Raw genomic sequence first — 19,757 nt, 5'->3', positions numbered from 1 at the left:
CCAGACTGTTAGGGGTGATTTAGCGGACTACTTGGTAAATGTAGACAGTTTATATGAAGCTGCTCAAAATCTAATGATTTAACAATGTGGCAATAAAACCAATGTTCACTTTAGGTCACTGAGAAATTTTTATTTATTTTCACAAAAACTAAGTTTGTACAAAATAACTTCAAGAATGGATAAAAATATACAGTAGAAAACCGTAAAAAAAAAAAAGCTCACATGAATAGATAATGACAACCATTACTGCTAACCCTGAGTCCAGTCGCATCAGGTATGCATTTTAATCACAATCCCTAGGAGGGGTACTGAGGGTGGACAAAACAACAGGAACACCTCACAACATCCTTAAGGCTACCACCACCACCACCACCACCTATAGCTTTAAACGTTACCACACAATTAAATCAATACCTTCCCCAACGGTCTAAACAATAACCGAACATTGAAACAGGTGTTCCTATTATTGTGGCCACCTCCTGCAGCTTGAGCATACTGACACAGAGCTATCTAAAGTCAAGTGCGTAGGCTGCACACTGCTTACCTAGTTGTACTTGAGATTAGGTAGCAATAATGTGGTTTTAAGAGTAAAGTATCATTGGTCCAAGCAAAACATAATTCAAGAAAAGAGATATTTTTCACATGAAGGGATTATGTAGTTTGGGAAAATATACAGAAACGACAGATTTTCATGAATTTACTTGGTCCAAACTAGAGAAATATCACTACCCTTTAATTTCACTTGATGTCAGAGCTCATCTGAGTTTCCATTTTATAGTATAATGACTTTTCAGCCCACAGTATGTCTTATTAAGCATTTGTGTAGGGCTGCAACTAATTATTTCCATTATTGATTAATCCGCCAGTTACCTTCTCCATTACAGGTACTTTGTCTTTGAAAGTTCAGAAAACTGAAGCCCAAGGTGATAACATCAAATCTCTCGTTTTGTCCGAGCAACCATTTAAAACCTAAAGTTATTCAATTTGCTGTAATGGTAAACGAGGAAAAGCAGAAAATGATATCTGAGAAGCTGGAACCATCCAATGTTTGCCGTATTTTCTTTAAATTTTACTTAAATATTAATTGCTTATCAAAATAGTTAATTTTCTCAGCTAATCAATTAATAATCATTTTAGCTGTACATTCGTGCTATTTGCACTGGGGACACAATGGCACGAGTGAAAGCCTTCAAGCACATTAGGAGCAGACATGCCCTACAATGTAACATCAGCTTTCCTGTAGCAAAATTAGGGCACATGTATCTCACTGCCGTTGGCACCATTCAGTTGTTCTTCTTCTGGGTCTTTCTGCTGGGTGGCCCGCTGAACTGGACAATATTGAAATATAAAAATGTGCCCAAGAATTGCAGGAAAGCTGTAGTAGACACCAACACAGGAAACAAGTCAGGTAGATGTGGTGGAGGAACCAGAGCTACACTCACGGCGCTCAGGCCAGCCATGGCTGCGACGCCGATGTAGAACTGTAACATAGAAAGACAGAGTGGTTATGAAATGACTGAAATGAGATCAGATTATTTAGTTATTTAGTTAGTTAGTATTATGTTGAGTTCATATTGAAATGCTAAAAGGCAAACCCAGGCTGAGGTGAAATAGCTGGGGGCAGGTGATACTTTAGAGCCGCATAAAAGGAGAGACGAAACATCTCATATTAGCTTGACAAAAAAAAAATCTTAACTCAAGCTTGACTTACTAGCTTCATCTTGAGCTTTCAATCACATCTCACTGTCCTTATGCTCAGATTAATAATAACTTTATTTCTATAGCACTTTTCAAAACTACCATTACAAAGTGCTTCATTAGCAAATAAGAATAACAAATAGCTATAAAGAAAAAAATAATGGGTAAGCTTACACATAAGAACAGATAAAATGGTAAAAAATAAGTATTTCTGAACATATTTCTCACAGAAACCCTGCGTACAAATTGAGCTGTGGAATTTTAAAGATGTGGTCGTTCGCCACACAGGGAGGGTTATGTAAAGCACAAGATTCAGCATTTTTTGGAGTTAGACCTATTCTAGGGACTAAAATTTAGGATAGCTCAGCTTCTGTAAACTGCTGAAATACCCCTTTAATGCAGACAACTCTGGTGTTTGATGAGTGAATTGATATTCCATACCAGAAACTGTCCCTCGTAAAACGATGAAAAGACTGGGCACCTCAGGCTCAGAACAAACCGTTAGCTTTTCCCTTAATTTTAAGTGTAACTATAATATCAAACCAATGAATGATTTAATTTGAAAAACCTCTTAAATCACATTGCATATTTATCACTGGATGACTTCATATTGCTCATTTGAGAGGTGCTATAAAGAAAGAATAGAGGCTTGTAGTATCACACTGCAGAATAGCCAATTTGAATTAAGGCCTACATAACTACTTTTTGCCTTGTTACAGAGTTGCAAACAGAACTGATGGTGAGAGTGAGATCATTCATGTGTCTATTTGGGCTTTATGACCCAGAGATAAGTCCGTGAGTAAGATGGAGGAAACACCTCATGCCCACACCCTCCCCGCCACCCCAAACCCATGAAACCTTATCGCCTTCATTGGGGCTCGCTATTTATGCTGCTTGTGTAAATAAATATATCTAGGCAAACCTGTGTTAATGACACGCGCTATAAAAAGACACCTCGTCTTAATCTCTGACACCCTACCGGTGCCCCTGTCGCTAAGGGGCTGGCAGCGCAGCCACTTCAGACGCTGTGGAAACTTAAATAAGTGATAAATAATTCTTTGGCTGGCAGCAGCTTTCATCCCCGGACAGCTTACACAGCTTACATCGGCACATGATCTTTATTTATACAGTTGGGTATATCTTCTCACACGTTTGCAATTTAGGTCTAGTGCCACTTTCAAAGTACTGACCACCTGGGATCCTGAAATCAGCACCCTTCCTATTACAAATGCATCAGCTGTACATCCTCCTCCCGCCATCTACAAGATGTGAACTATTAATTTAATCAAGCAGCAATGTCACTAGCACTGTTCCCTGTTCACTGCCTTATCAAAAGCAAAAGGACACTTTAAACTTAAAGTGTGTACGATCGGAAAATTTGTGATTCTGGCGACTCCTAGTGGTAATATCAAAAAAGATACAGTGGTCGAGAGGAACTGACGCCACAACTGACCCCGTACAAATGAGATGAATGGGCTGAGAGCAACACAGACTCTACCAATTTTTACTGGCATTGTCCCATGTCTCTACGAAGAAAAGCTCATGGCATTAGAATAATTTGAGAGATGCTGTGATCAAATAGATACTCTAGACATAGTGGCTTTAAATTACTCCTATGAAGACATACAATACTGCCGTGCCGTGTTAATAGGTATTAAGTAATCTGCATGACCTTTATTTTATTAGCAACCAATTAGAGCTGCAACCACAATGACAGACACTGCCCACCATACAGATCTCTGGGATTGCAGACCTCTGCAGCTTGACCTACAATTTCTTACTGATATAAATGCACCATTTTATATTTATATATCTTTCATATGCAGCAAGTCTTTGGTGAAATTGTACTTTTTTCCATCAGTAAGACACAGCTATCAGTTGTACAACTAATGTCTCTTAATGCTGATTAACATTTATTTTGCTATTGAGTCTACACATACTCAGCAAGGACTGAGTTGAAGATTTGCTGGTCAAAAGATGTCTCTAGATAAAAACCTTAACCATAAACCATAACAATGTAAATGTGTAAAAGTTTTGACATGTAGGTATAACTACTGCTTCAATATCATTATATAGTATATTTCTAGGTCTGTAAGTAGTAGATCCTAGCTACATGTTCAACTGTAGCAATTAAAATGCCTCTGAAACAGTTATATGTTACATTAACATCTAATATTGCCACGGGTTGCACCAGGACAACACTGACCTTCCATCTTGTAATACAGGCCAGGTCCAGTTTTGGTAGAAAAAACAGCATCTTGTGGTAGGCTCCCAGTCTCAGCTCTTCCTCTGAGCAGTGCTCCAGTGCAGACAGTAGATAGAGGCTGAAGAAGAGGAAGGCCAGCGAGGTCACAACATAGGGCACCAGCAGACCGTCCTTCAGTAACAGAGGCAGCATGCTGCACCGAGAGACAAGGACAAGAACAATGGTGCATTTACAGTTTATCTGGAGCAATGTACAATAACCCCAGAGTAACAAGAATTGCTAACGTCTTTTCCACTTTTTACGTGCAATATGCAGCTTGAGCTGTGATAAACAGTTGTATTGGAATACATAAATATATATATAGCATGACGGTGAATGTTAACACACTCATAATGGATTTTTATATACATCCAAAATTACATCATTGAGAGCAGGGCAACTGTAAACCACATAGCTTTTATCCAGCAGGCCTGCACAAGCAGTGTGTCCCCTGGGGAGAGATGGCTCTGACATTCATGCCAAGCTTATCTTAGTTTAGCAGAGGGGCATGGACTACAACAACAGTTGACTCATAGTAAATCGCACATCACCCCAGCTTGGAAAAACCTTTCCACTCACAACAAACCACTCATTCTGATATTTATGCCAACAAAAAAGCCCCATTCAGCAGATAAGTGTTTAACAATTTGGAAATACATACTTCGTCAATTTAAACAAACTGGCTGCGTTCTGTCCTCTTGAAATTGCTATGGTTGAGCATCCATTCAGCCAATTATGCTAACAAAAGATGTATTTTTTTTAAATGGCCAAATGTGTAGAGGATGCAAATAATGGGAAGTTAGACTGTACTGAGAAACGGCTACAGAATGACCTCCTGTCTCTACACAACGCACACTTAGACTGCAGGCATGCAGACTATGCCATTTAATCCCCAGATATCCTTATACTAAACCACACACACAACAATTAGTGCTGCCGGAAGAATTTAACAACAGCTGGTGAAAGTTAGACACAGCATTTGCAGCACTACTTGTCTTTTCCATTCATGGTCCTCAGCTCAACCCATACCGTAGATCCATTTCGCTTTTTAGGATTATTACTATGTTTATCATTTGATAGTAAACACTGGTGGGACAGAAAGAGAGGTGACATTGGACATTGCGCTTATGTGGTACATGCCAACTGAACAAGGATCAGTGTGGCCACGAGTAACAGATATCAAATTAATTTAAGTTCTGCCTTGGTTGATTTTGCCTGATTGAAAATATAGTATGTTTGATTTGTTTTTCACCTTCACTATCAGTGAAAGGTAACTGAAATAATGTTGCAGCATCGTTGGCATCATTTCTGCAGATAGTTGCATGGAAGCCTGTTGTTATTAAATTAATAGTTTAACATTGTGGGAATTTAGTCGCATCCGGACGTTGATGTGACGTTGCCAGGCATCCAGCTGCCACTCCAGGAAGTGACTGTGCCCAGCCAAGAAATAGTTTAGCACATAACCCCCCCCCATCAAACTACAAAACTTCATGTTCAACAATCATCTTTATGTAGCCCAATACGGACAACCAAACACTGGCTCTAGACATTGTGTTTTTTACTAGTTTCGTGGCCAACGTAGTTTCACCCACAGGCTTTGTATGGGAATGTGAAACGAGGGGGTTATAATGCAACATCACTGCTGAATGTCCCTAAATCCTACACACTGGTCCTTTGTGGACAGAGCAAGGATAGCAGTTTTCCCTGTTTCCAGTCTAAATCATAAGCTAAGCTAACCAGCTGCTGGTGGTAGCTTCACATTTATAAAGATATGAAAGCGGTAAGGGAATAGCATTTAGATTCTAACGTTTTTCCATATAGTCTTACCTGAATGTTGAGGTCAGCAGGAACCAAATAGCTACCAAGGGGAGGTCATTCAGCAGGAGGCAGACAGGCCTAGGAAGGATCAAAGTTTGATATTCTCACTGTTAAACAAACTGTACAGTAAGTACCATTAAATAATATTTTACAGTAAGAAGGGAAGTGAGGCCACATTAGGTCAGAGCTGGATGTGAACTGATATCATGTGTGTATCATATTAAAGCAACTAACCCGATAGGACATCCACATGAATCGATTATTGACGGCCCCTCACAAGGCAGTCAAGTGTTCACATTGTACCACATTATTGTATATCAGTATATGCCTTTCACTGTAACTGCACTGGCGTGTATGGTACAATAAAACCTTCATCATTAATTTCAACATTAAAAGACCTGAAATTGTTTCGCTAAGAAGTCACAGTGTTATGACCTCATGGCATACATGTGTGACTGTGCACAAGGTCTGTTGTTAGTTGAACCTGGTTGCCTGCGTCATTGCTATCCAGTGCTGGTTGTACACTGTGCTCCAAGGGGGGCACTTTCCACCGGTCTCTGAGCCCATAATTACAGTCAGTGCTCTTTGGCGATCCTGTTACAGCCCAATAATTGATCCTGCGCAAACAACGCCCCGAGCTGCCGCCTGCCATTCTTTCCTAATCCCTGGACATGCATTACTGATTGATTCAGGGGGACAGGTGGGAGATATAACTCAATAGTTAATAAAGCAACAATCTACCCTAATCTAGATTAATAGATGAGCCCAGATCTAGGAACCAAATCCCTCGCTGTCAAATCTATGTCAGACTTCACTCTCTACCTACAGCCGCCGCAGCTTTATACATATGGAGGTTAATGGCAATGAATCAAACACGCATGCATGTCTTTATGCTCACATGTGAAAGTGCTGCATTTACTCTTTTAAATATGACCCAGCTATGAAAAACACCACAACACATATCATGACAATGGAAGCTGAGGGGGCTGCATTTGTGTCTGCGCGGCACAGAGTATGATGACAGAGGTGAATAACCTCTCAGTTAGCAAGTCTGTGCTTGAATAGATCATTCCTCTGCAACTCTGGGAATACAGCAGGAGGATGATGTCAGTTTTACAGTGCACACGTATTCATCTCATTAACAATCTGCAGGACAACTGAGATTTGAGGTTGGGAACAGAAGAATGGCTCCTTTGTGGGCAGAAATTAAATCTATCCTCATGAATATTTGAGATATCAGTACAAGATAGAAAAAGCACCATCGCTGCTGTCACATGGCGACAAAGTTAATGCTATTACCTCTGTACTTACAAGGCAGCCAAGAGGATGGACTTCTCGTGGACTTGATAGGAGAAGAGGAAAAACGCCAGAGCTGAATTAGCCTAAAAGTGACAATGATATTGTTAGTATAACAGCTGCTAGTGTAATTGAACCTAAATACTAGATAGCATATGTTTTTAATAAAGGCGGTGAAGGAAAAAACCTGAATGAACAAAGGCATTAATAATGTAATTATTTGATAGTATTTTAGACGAGAAAGGGAAATGCATAAAGTTCTCAAACAAATTAAAATGATTAAGTTACTAATATTTGATTGGTTCTCTCTTTTTTTATTCTCTTTTTGACATTTTTTACTCTTTGGATGCCACTCACCAAGGCCAGTTTAAACTGCCAGAAGGTGGGTTTTGTCAGAAGTTTGACTGAGGAAGGTAGGACTGCTAGAAGAGTGCAGGCAGTACTGAAAAACAATACAAATGAACTGTCAGATTATCTCACATCAAAAACAGTACAATTACCAGATGAAAATCCCCAGTTGTAGATGAAGCAAAAAATAATTATACAGCAGAAGACATGTAGAGTATAAAATCAATTTTGGAGTCAATATGAATAACTGCATTTGCACATAATTCCACGCTTACACGTACATCTTTCTGTTGGCTTCATCTGAAAACTGATAATGACTGTTTAACTGAAACGCAGTCCACTATTTTACCAGGATGATATAATGAACACAAACAACAAAGCCAGATTAGTATTCAGTCAGTGGAACTAGACGATCTGATTTTGATGTTAAATGCAAACAATCAATATGTTGAACCAAAATCTAACTGTGGATCCATCTCAATGTTTTTTTAGACACAGCCTGCTCCGCAAACTAAGACCTCAGCTATGTGGGAAATTACCAAATACAGGCCCCTTCGTAGGGTTAGCAGGCATTAGTTTAACCCTTCAATTGTCACCTGCTGGGGTCGGAGGCTCCGGAAAAGAGTGACTATGTGTCAGTGTGAATGTGCTGAGAGGTCAGGCAGTGAAATTGTTCAAGGTGTGAGGGCAACAATGTGTTTGTACTATGACACAGATAAAGACACACACAGATAGATGGAAATAATGAAAGTGGTAGAGAGATAGCAGAAATAAATGGGTATTTACTGTGTATGAAAGCGAGCGTGTTATGTGTAGGGCAGGGTTTTGCGGTCCGGAAGGACATGGATCACTTTTCACAGCTGATTCATTCTATGTACACAGTACACCCACACCAGAGCATTTAGCAATCCACGCCCTGTGCCAAAAAGACAAGAGTGTTTTTCATTTGTTTGAAATGCACTACAGTCAAAGAAGTCCAGCTTGATCCCTGGACTTAGCAGTCTGGCAGAAACGTGTCCATGCTGCGAACATAGGACCCCTAAATTTAGAGTGCTGGGTTATTTAAGCAGGCTCCACCATGACACAACTGTTGCATTGACTTTTTCTCACTGTGACTGGACAGGTTCTCAGCTTTTGGTCAAAATAACTTATCCAAATACTTCCTGGGATGCTGCGTCGGGTACCGGACAAAGAAACTTAAGTGCTTACTACGTTGTCTCCCCTGATAGCACGATTAATTTGTCTTTATAATATCACATCATCAAATAAAGCACATGATCCATAACATTTTTTAAATGAAAATCAGATCGATTTACTCTGCCTCCATTTCTGTATATGATGCGTTGCAATAGCACCTTGGGCAATTCGACTAATTGTCACCACGTTTCCAAACACAGCTGTGTCTTCATGTTCCTCACAAGATGTTTCCTTAAGGGATAATCTTATTTCCACCCCACTGGATCACCGTCTTCATTCCCTTGGGCAAGCTCTGCTTTCCCAGGAAATTAAATGAGTGAAAGCAAGAGACAGGAGGGAGGGGATCAAAGAAAGAACGACAGAATGATACAGAAAAAGAGAGAAGGAAACAATAAAATATAAAGGAGAAAAAAGTGAAAGCTTGTTAGATAGACAGAGGGATTACCTGAGGTAGATCTGGGAGTCACTGGACAGAATGGATCTGATCTTTATCAGGATGTTCAAGCTGCACCATGTGTTGGCCACCTTATCCTGACCCCACACCCACACACACATACACAGACACACACACCACTTGGTTAAATTAGTAATTATGTCAGATGAAAACACAAAAACATTTTCAAATTCAACACATTGCCTGTGAAAGAAAAAAAAAATCATCTTCTTCCATTTTTAAGAGAAAGCAAATAATATTGCTGTAAGTAATTATTTCCTCACTGCATTCCTCACGGCATTCCCAAGGGACATTTCTATGTAACCCTCCATCATAAATTCACTCCCCTGTCAGAAAAAGCATGGGACTTATTTGTAAACTTGGGCACACAAGGTCAAGTGTCAAACCAGAGTAGTTTCTGCATAACAAGCAGATACAGACCAACCACAGAGCACTGCTGAAAAATATATAATTAAATATATTAAGCTTTTATTGAATATATAAATTTTATTGAACATATTTGACTAAACTAATTTACTGAAAACTAGGGCTACAACAAACATTATTTTTCATGATCAATTAATCTGCCAGTTATTTCTTAATTCAATGATCAATAGTGAAAAATCACAATTTCCCAAAGCGACATTTAATGACTTGTTTTTTCTGATTAACAGTCCAGAACCTATAGATTTATGTGTTAATAATATGAAACAAAGAAAAGCAGTAAATCCTCACATTTGGGAAGTTGAATACTGAGAATTTCTGGCATTTTTGCTTGACAAAAAAAAACTTAAATGAATAAATTATCAAAATAAATGGCAATTAATTTCCAGCATAACTTTTTCTCTCATGTTAGACTGTAAGATTTTATATTGTTTTCATAAATAACTAATAAAATCTGATCTTTAACGTTTGTGAATGATATGAAAGATATGTTCCAACCTTACTACCAGCCTAAAAGTACTTGTGGTTTATAAGAGATGACGAGGGCGTTGCTGTGAGATTCAGTTGATTTAAGTGCTTAAGCACTTGTGCAGGGATCAGATGATATTGAGGTTCAAGCCGCCACTGTGCACTATGATATCACACAACACAGAGACAGCGTGCCTAGATCAGCTTTATGATTCCACGGTGAATGGTTTCAGTGTGTGGCCCTGTCTAGAAAAACTATTTCTGGCCTCCTCTCTCTCCTCTGTGCTACAGCTGCTCACAGCACAGCTGTGTGGATCTTGATGGCAGCCTAGTCAGCAGCACTAGGCCGTCCAGTGTTGTGTTGTCTCAGCCCCTTCCCTCTCTCCCTTCTCTCTTTCCTCTCCGCCTCCCTGCTCCAAATAACCGCTACGGGAATGTTCCTGGATGCCGCCTGAAGGCAACACATGAACGACGGGGGGCGGGGGGGTTGTCCCATCGTCAAATGTAAGGGGGCGAGAGCGGTGCGGCTCCTTCACCTATAAGCTAGCATGGAATTTCACAGGGAGAAGCATTTGGTGCCATTTTTGTGAGCAGGCAGCAACGTGAGACGCCAGAATGCAGCTCAGTGGGTAAACTTACAACTGCTCCCGCCTAGAAGCTGCCAGGACCACCACTCACCAGCCCTTTCCTTCCCCACCACCCCTTCTCACCCCTGTCCCCTTGTCCAAAGCTTCTGCTTACGTGCACAATTTCACAATTAGTTCAGGACGAGTCGCCCCGGCAGCCTCTCATGCTGTCGTCACAGGGGAGTATAGTGTCTCTCACACCCTGTGTATTATGTTTGCATCATTTCTTTGAACAAATACTGCCACAGCGCATGCTGCCATCTGCTCCCCTGGTAGAATTTTCAATTACTTCTCACATCCATGACACCTTGTGGTGGGTGCCACCTCAGGGAACGGGACAAGAGGGGGGATACAGGGTTTCAGAAATGAGAGCTGCCTCTGAGCTGTCAGTCACACACAGAAACACACAGTTACCTATGCTTCTTCCATGACAGCTTTCAGCACTGCCAACTTAAGTCTTTGAAGTACTCTCTCACTGTTCACTGTGGCTTTATTTTTAAATTAATATCATATTGCTTTACCTCTCAGAGGCAATGACTGACTGACCGCAGCATACAAATGTGTGTGCACGCTATGACACAGTCTAACACTCTCATATTCTTTCCAAAGATGAAGTCGGTAGCAGTTGTCGGATGTGCTCTGATACTCCTTTAGGTGTATCGTTGGCCCCACTCATCAGTCCATACGGCTAGAACATGGCTGTGCTATGAAGTGCTGAAACACCCAGGCCATAAATTAGTTAGATTTATCTATATCCTCTCACTGTACATCCCGAACTCTGACACCTCCCAGAGATAGAGTGAAACTGATCTCCTGACCTTTCACCATTTTATTCCACTGTTTTCTTTGATCCCGCAGGGTATCCGTTTCCCACTGGCTGAGCACTGGAGGGTAGAAGGGTGTTCACCACGCTGAGAGTATGGAACAGTGTGTGGGCCTTGAGGAGAGCCACAAAGTTTGTGTATGACTCTCTGAAAAGCACTGGTCACAGCCTCGTGCTATAAATTGATAAAATCCCCATGAAGTGAGGGCTTTGGCTTCTTAGAAAAGAACGTCACTTCCTAGAAAATAGTGACTCTTCACTCATCCTGAACAAGTAGGCACAAACAAAAATTCCAACCAATAAAGCCATCACCAAGAAATCTTATAATATGAAACAGCCGTTCTTCCTCTATAACTGGATTATAATTTCGAACGATCCCTTGCTGTGTTGTGTCTTGCAACAACATCCTGTTCAACAGAAATTACATTAATTAAATAAAGGAAATAAAGATACCACTTCTTACTAATTTAATCCAGGCTGATACTTACACAACATACTGACATTAACAGGAGCCAATTAGTCACAAACTGATTGATTGCAGGATCCAATGTTGTGTGTATTGCATGATCATATCCATGTTGACTGTAAGCTGTGAGGGACTGTATGAAAATGATTGGGGTGAGGAGGGGGCGGGATCCCCAGTGCTGTTAATATAGTCTTTGTTGTTGTCTTAGAAAAAAAAACAGCAAAACCCTAAACCCAATATCTCAGAATGATATATGTATGGCAAATATAAGAATGGTGAAAATACAGGTATTTATAAATAAAGAGCTGATTAACAGTAATTACTACTGCAAATTGAGTAAACCTGGGGTGAGAAAAAAATTTGAATTCCTCATATCATCATTTCCTCCTCCCACTTTAATCATTTATCTACAGTCCCTAACTTTGATGGATGAGTTAAAATACTAAACACAGCACCAGGCAACATAAACCGGGTAAACATACACAGAACAGCATCTCTGTTGTCTTATAACATAACAAAAGATGGCATTACATATATGATTATTAAAGCCATAACAAATCCCTTATTGAGTCAAAATGCTCAACATTTTTTATTTTATGCTATTTATGGTATTTAGGACATTTGATGAATATAATTACAGTCACATGTATTCATGAATTTCTAAAAGCTCCCTGGGATACACATTCTTATGCATACCACCAGAAGGGATAGTGAGAAGGTTAACCATCTGTACCACCCCAACGGCAAGGAAGGCTTCGACGGAAACTGGCACAGGGAATGTACATGTGACCTGTATAGATCATCCAATCTCCAGGCCATACTGGTCTAACATTAGTTAGCCTGTGTATTGAGCTTTTATTAATCTTCAGGAGATATTATTTTCTTCCACTTGTTTCTTACAATTAGTTAATTACATATTGGGATTGTGCGTGGAGAGCTGCTATTCTTAGATGCTTGCATGACAAGAGTACAAATGTGTTTTTGATCAGGCTGAGCCGCAAGATCATGCTTCTCAGATGTGGTTTTCAGTCTGACTTTTCATTCAGAAAAACTCTACTGTACCTCAAACAGACCACGAGCCACGGGAAAGATCCTCCTGACCACCTGCAAAGCCTCACTGGGGTCAGACAGGAAGGGCAGCCAGCAGAGGGCAAAAGTCACCAACACAGTTGAAGCAATTCTCACCAAGAGGAAAAACCTATGTGAGGAGGGTCACATGGAGAGAGAGAGGCATCATCACTGACTGCAAGAGGTACAGCTACACCACAAATAATGAAAATATTGGCAATTCCTAACAAACTTTGAACATATTCCGTTACTGTAATTTAAAATAAATAAATAAATACAAACATTGTTGGCATTAGCATGCAGTTTAAGTTAGTCTTTGTCTACTGGTATTCCTCAAACAATTAGTACAGACTGTCTGCAAGTCCTAAATTTGGGATTTGACCCTTGTGCAGAGGAATGCAGTGAAAGCCATGCATCAGCTGAAAGTCTTCAGTGTAGGTCAGGCTATCTTGTCAGCTGTAACTGTGAAGCTGCTGGTTAAGTTGCACACACAGCATAGCTGAGGAGTTTGGGCATGGCGAGAGTGTCATCTGGACATATCTTCCCCCCGGCCCTTCTAATCCAGCTCTCCATTTGCTACTAAATGCCCTTGGTACATTGTTACTAGATAAACAGACACTGGACACACTAGTAACAGCATCCAATCTGATTACCTCAGTCATTCTGTGGCTCTCCTGAGGACACTGCTCTCTTATAGACTGACATTACATATCTGCTTTGAGCACTCAGCTGACACTTCTATCCTGAGTGACAAAACCATATAACCAAAACAATACGCGGTTGAATAGTCGGGACTTCACAGACACAAAAATAAATCCTCTTGATTTTGCTTGCCAGAAATATGGCGGAGGTTGCTTTATTAAGACATGAGTTGTGTTCTTAACTAACTGCAAGAAAGAATACGTGGACGTCTTTTACTTTCCTTTCTTCCACGATGAATTGTTTGGTCACGCTGTATCATCAGTGCGCTGTGGCTTGAACTTTGACTCTATACTATTGGTTGCTGACTATTTTAGAAATCTAGGAACTGAAGCCAAATACGGTTTATTACATGTTGCTCTGAATCAGTGATCCTTCACATGTGGTACTAGTACCCCAGGGGTTATTTCTACTGTTACGAGGGTGCATGGAAAGGTTAGAGACGAACTAAAATAATTTGAAAAATTATATTTTAGGAGGTAAATAAAACATGAACAAAATTACAAATTGATCACAATTAAAAGTGTGCAAAAACTAAAACTAATAGATAAATGGTTTAAGTGTCCAGTATTTTCTGCCACTCCAAATAGTATTAGAATAACTACAAACTTGATCACTACTGAAAAAAAAAAAAACAGCCTCAATATAGACAATTACATGACTGTCTTGTATGGATTCACATATGCTGCAGATCAAAAAGGGTAAGATTAAGGTTACTTGAGCCCATCTGCCTGGGCTGTGTGGGTGCATTAAACCTACTGCTGTAGATAACTGCACGCCTTAGCTAAATGTAAAGAAAAGAAATGTTAAGCGCAGAAGGAAGACAAGACAAACAGACTCACCCTCGCCCCATTGGGCCCAGTTTGATACACTTGCCCAGCAGGTAGCAGAAGAAGGGCAGAGCATGGTACAGCTCCATCTGTTTGTAGTTGAGAGCGAGACAAAAGGCCATGGAGCCCAACGCATCCCAGCCCAGACCCAGAGCCAGAACCCCCCACAGGGCAAAGCCTAGACTCACTCCATTGTACCTAACATGGTTAAGGTCAATATTGTAATAAAAGTGTCTCCATTTATAAGGTCAAGAGTTTTTTTAAGTGGAGATAAACAACTCTATTGCTGGTATGCGACAAGTATCTTATAAACAGCAGCTGACCCGGGGTCAGATCAGATTCTCAGTTTACACATCTTCAACTCTTTCATTGTCGTGTTAAGTAGTGTTTAAATAACAGCTTCATACACTGGTGGAAAGAAGCATACATTTTCTGTCTGATTTTTTAGTAGTTGTCTCATTCTATCATAATATAACAGAATGGTGTAAATGAAATAAGATAACTATCTCCGATGTCAGCTGGTGTTTCTTTCTATTTACGATCTGATAGAGGAGCATTTCCATGAGGAAGGCACATGATGTGCACATACATCTTGTAAATAATCTTGTCGCTGTAGGGAAGAAATGTCCAAGTGTTAGCTTTTCAGGAAATATGAAAAACAAAATCTATTTTCACATTAGAGTTTTGTTTCAATAATGCCATTTAGAAGCGCCTCATTTAGTGGTATACATCTAAAATAACAAACTTACAGTTTTAAAGTTTACCCTTACAAAACCATATTACAATTTCAATCAATTCAAATCAATGTGCTACAAAGGCTGTGAGAAAATATACTTACTTAATATACTATTTACTTGATATACTACTCTATTAGGATTGGGCCTTTGAAGACAAGGCTGCAGCTTTTAAGTTCAGTATTTCACTGGAAATCATCAAAGCGAATTACAATAATGATATCACAGTGAATAAATAGTAGAAATGCATCTTTACATAAAGGATACTGGAAATGCCCGTAGTCAATGAGGATTAGCCCTGGGTATAGAAGGAAGCAGAACAGAGTGGAAACCTGGAGAAAAAGAAAATGAATAGGTTGTTGGAACATAAACATAATTAACACTTAACTACAGTCTACTGGTTATTATAAGTTATCTCGTGTATCAGAAATGACTTAAGTCTGCAAAAGTTTAGCAGATGTCCAGCAAATTTGCTGTGTGAAAAAGAGATATAAACAATATAAGCTGCTTTCTTTATTCATTCATTCCTTCCCAGTAGTTGCTTATTCATACATGGGGTCATAAGGTGTGAACTGCCTGTCCAACCCTGCAATTAACAAAGGACAGTGCATGCTGGGAAAGCCTGTTCTAGTGCTGCCTTTTTACAGACCAAGCTGGTATGTTTCTGTTGTAGCTGCTGATCTTGTCAAAACTGTTAAATAATTTAAGACACAGTCAAAATATTACAAAATATCCCTCTCAATTGATTGTACTGTAAATGTAATTATATTCGCTACTTCCTGGAAAATGTAATAACTTTAAATTATATTGCAATAATGACTTTATGATTCCCCAGTCTGGATGACCAGTGCTGTGCAATCAGCTTTAATAAGGGTGTGCTCCCAGACTAAGAGGAAAATGTGGCCCATTTGGGTCTATGTTATGACATACTTTGCGCATGTGTTACCTTTTTTTTAGAGGATCCATCAGTCAGGTAGAGACAGTATAAAACCACAGCAGGGATGTATATCAACAAATCTGCCACCAGGACTGAAACAGAACAAAGAACCATATTAGACCACTTCAACTTTGTAAGCAAGTAAATTACTTGTTATTCCAAGGTTGAGGTAGATCATAAAGTTTTTCCACTGTATTTTCTTGTGGTTACTGTACCTGTAGCTCTCATGAATAACTTGTGCGCTGGACTCTCATAACCTCTGGATCTGTGAAGCTCCACCCATTCAGGGTTTATCATCTTGGCTCTGCGTGAAATCACAGACAGCAGAATAAGAGAGACGTTTGTTTTTATAACTGTTTTATATTTTAAGAAATCCGCTGTTTTTGTATTACCTACGATCAGGGTATATAAAATAAAACCCAAAAGTAAGAAGAATAGTAATGTAAGCCATAATAAAGGACCGGTGTGTAGGATTTAGTGGCATCTAGCAGCAAAGTTTCAGCTTACAACTAACTAAACAACACCGGTGTCTGTATTTGACGACCAGGGAATGAGAACTGGCTGTGAAGTGCGTAGGAGAAACTACACTGGCCGTGAAACTAGCAAAAAAACATAAAAGGCCCTATCTACAGCCAGTGTTTGGTTTGTCCTGGGCTACTGTAGAAACATGGCAGTTCAACATGGCGGCCCCACTCCCTCTGTAGATACAATTTCTGCCAATAGAATTCAATTTCTGCCTAAATATTACACAATGGACTGTGAAAAGTCCTTGGGCCTGTTCTTTTCAATACACTAAAGCAGAGAAGTCATGTCAAATATAGTCTCTAAATAGTAAAAACTACTTACACGTATGCACAGATCAGGCTGTGGTAGGCAGTCAGAGGAGGGTAATCAAGACCCCAGTAGTTCAAGTCATTCTCAGTTGTGTTAAAGTACCTGGATGAGAACAATTATTGCATATATTTATTCTGAAACAGTGTGTAGACATGCTGGATTGTATAGTCTCATAGGCGCCTTTAATGCTATATAGTGCATGTGCATTTATACATGTAAATACTGCAGTTTGGGTTTTTAATTTAGTCACTTATTTGATGATCCTCTTGACTTGTTTCATCCCATACCTGTGGTAGCCTGTTGTGGCTGTGACTAACAGAATGTGGCCTCAGTAGTGTGTTTACAATATTTCCCTATGATACGACAAGCCTTCAAAAACATACAATCACTGTTCGTGTGCCGGAGCATGTATTTGTCAGACTTGCTCCACTGAGTAAATAAATGAAGCTGCAGACTGACCATTCCTGGACAGGGAGGTTGTAGGTCACTTCTTGCCAGTGCCTCTGGGCTTCGTAATCGCCAAACATGGGAGGTTTCCCCGCCCCTGGAGAATAATATTTCAGCTGTTAGTCTGGTGAATGGGGAAGCTACATCAATGAATGACAGCCAGGAAGTATACACACACACACACACACACACACACACACACACACACACACACACACATCACACACACACACACACACACACACACACCACACACATACTCTCTCTCTCTCTCTCTCTCTCTCTCACACACACACTCACACACACACATACATACACATACATACACATACATTACACACACACACACACATACATACATACACACACACCCCCTCACACACACACACACACACACACACACACACACACACACACACACACACACTCTCTCTCTCTCTCTCTCTCTCTCTCTCTCTCTCTCTCTCTCTCTCTCTCTCTCTCTCCCTCTCCTCTCACACACACACACACACACACACACACACACACACACACAACAGACGTAGACACAGTAGTGTGTAACCAAAGAGTGTTTCTCTGCCGCATGTCAACGTTAAGCTCCACACACTTCCTACCTGAATATGAATTTAACGAAACACCCCATCTCACAACAACGCCGAGCAACACACAGATGGACACGAGACTCCACGTTTGCATGACTTCGGACGGAAAATGAGCAAACTGAGGAGAAATAAACGCAAAACAATTCAGTTCATTGAGCCGCTTTTTACACTCTGTTTACATTTCCTGTACACGTCATCCTTCAAGACTTCGTTGCGCGTTCTCATTGGTCACTGCATGCTGACGTAGGCACAGAGAGACATGAGGCGTTCAGGAACAACACCGACGACCCAGCGGTCGTCGGGCAATCGCAGCACAGTTTGGGCGACAATAAATGAATCAAACGAGTTTTAACTGTAGCTACAGCAGATAGATTAAGTTTTTATCTGGTACCTTTAAAGGTCTGATTACATCTCGTGTCACTTTAACCGTTTTTTGTTGATAGTTATAATATTTCCCAGCTGCGATGAATGTAACATCATTTGAGACTAGATTTATGACAAATTGATGGACATTGTGCATTATTAAAGGTCTATTTGTCCACTAATATCTCAATAACTTATAGATGATGATGAATTCAGAGGTCAGAACTTGAAGAAGCATCTTTTATCTAGCAGCAAAAGAGCATTTCCAATAATGTAATAACATAGTAGACTAAAAATATGTGGAACACAATGTATAGATTATTAAATTATGAGGGAAATCACCCTTTTTATGGTCGCCATAAGAAGTAAATTCCTTACTTATCATAGCAGGGCCATAAAGCTGGTCCATTTCTGTATGGTCAGTTTAAATATAGGCCTGACAATTACTATCCCTATATATAGGCAACATTTATGACATATATTTAAATATATATATATATATATATATATATATATATATATATATATATAAATATTAAAAAAAACAATTTGAGATATCTTTGAAATCCCAAAGACACTATCTAAAATAAGAATATTGAATTTTAACTGTCAGTATAACAGAAGATGTTGTGGATTCAAAAAGATCTAGAGCTTAGGAACAACTAACTTGTAATTGAGTATAGTTCAAAAAAGGATGCTCTAATTTAACTAATGCTCAGTATATGTTTATATGTTTTTGTCAAAACACATTTCAAAACACTTTATTCTGCATTTCGACTACATGTGTGTCATCTGTCTTTAAACTTTCTGGCAGCTTACCATGGCGTAGCAACATACACTACTATTATATCAACTTCAGTTGTCTCATGTGTAACTAGTTTATTGTAACCTTCTGTATACAGATGTGTGTATGGTTATACAATAACTCCCCTTTCCGTCCCTTCACAATGTACATCTCAGCCCAGGGACATATTCTCCTCTGTGACCTTTTCTTCTGTTGACACCATCATCTTTGCTCCCAAGGTGTTGGGATATGCTGGTGAGACATGTTCCTTGTGGTTCTGGCATCAATTATGCATAAATAATAATAACCACGGACAACTGCTGATTTGCAATGACACTTTCATTACAACGGCAGCAGCCTATAACTCATGGGTACCCATTAGTTATTAATGCCTGGCCACGCCAGCTTTACTTTGTCATTTATTGCTTCATCTCTATGCCTTTTTAAATATTCAGTAACTGCTGTACCTACATTTACTGTCTGTGATCTCCACCAAGGAGAAGGCTATAGCTTGTGGTGGAAGATGACCTAGTTATTATGGAGGCCTGGGCCTTGCTTGCCAATGCCAATGCAGTCTATCATCTATATAGTCAAGTT

The 19,757-nt window shown here is 39.8% G+C and overlaps 1 protein-coding gene across 1 annotated transcript; it reads right to left on the bottom strand.

The window, feature by feature from the left end:
* Positions 1-115: 115 nt before the first annotated feature.
* alg6 (ALG6 alpha-1,3-glucosyltransferase) lies at positions 116-18,214 on the bottom strand. The gene is made up of 14 exons (XM_051376178.1): positions 18,026-18,214; positions 17,424-17,508; positions 16,977-17,066; positions 16,346-16,434; positions 16,140-16,222; positions 15,461-15,525; positions 14,472-14,657; positions 12,925-13,060; positions 9,048-9,133; positions 7,415-7,499; positions 7,073-7,143; positions 5,771-5,839; positions 3,905-4,097; positions 116-1,481 (listed from the first exon to the last, which is right to left on the bottom strand). Exons 1-14 carry the CDS (start codon positions 18,105-18,107, stop codon positions 1,284-1,286), a joined length of 1,518 nt encoding a protein of 505 aa, XP_051232138.1. The 5' UTR covers positions 18,108-18,214; the 3' UTR covers positions 116-1,283.
* Positions 18,215-19,757: the final 1,543 nt, after the last annotated feature.

Source organism: Dicentrarchus labrax, unplaced genomic scaffold, assembly GCF_905237075.1.
Source record: "Dicentrarchus labrax unplaced genomic scaffold, dlabrax2021, whole genome shotgun sequence".
Lineage (NCBI taxonomy): Eukaryota > Metazoa > Chordata > Actinopteri > Moronidae > Dicentrarchus > Dicentrarchus labrax.
This window is presented reverse-complemented; position numbering and strand designations above follow the sequence as displayed.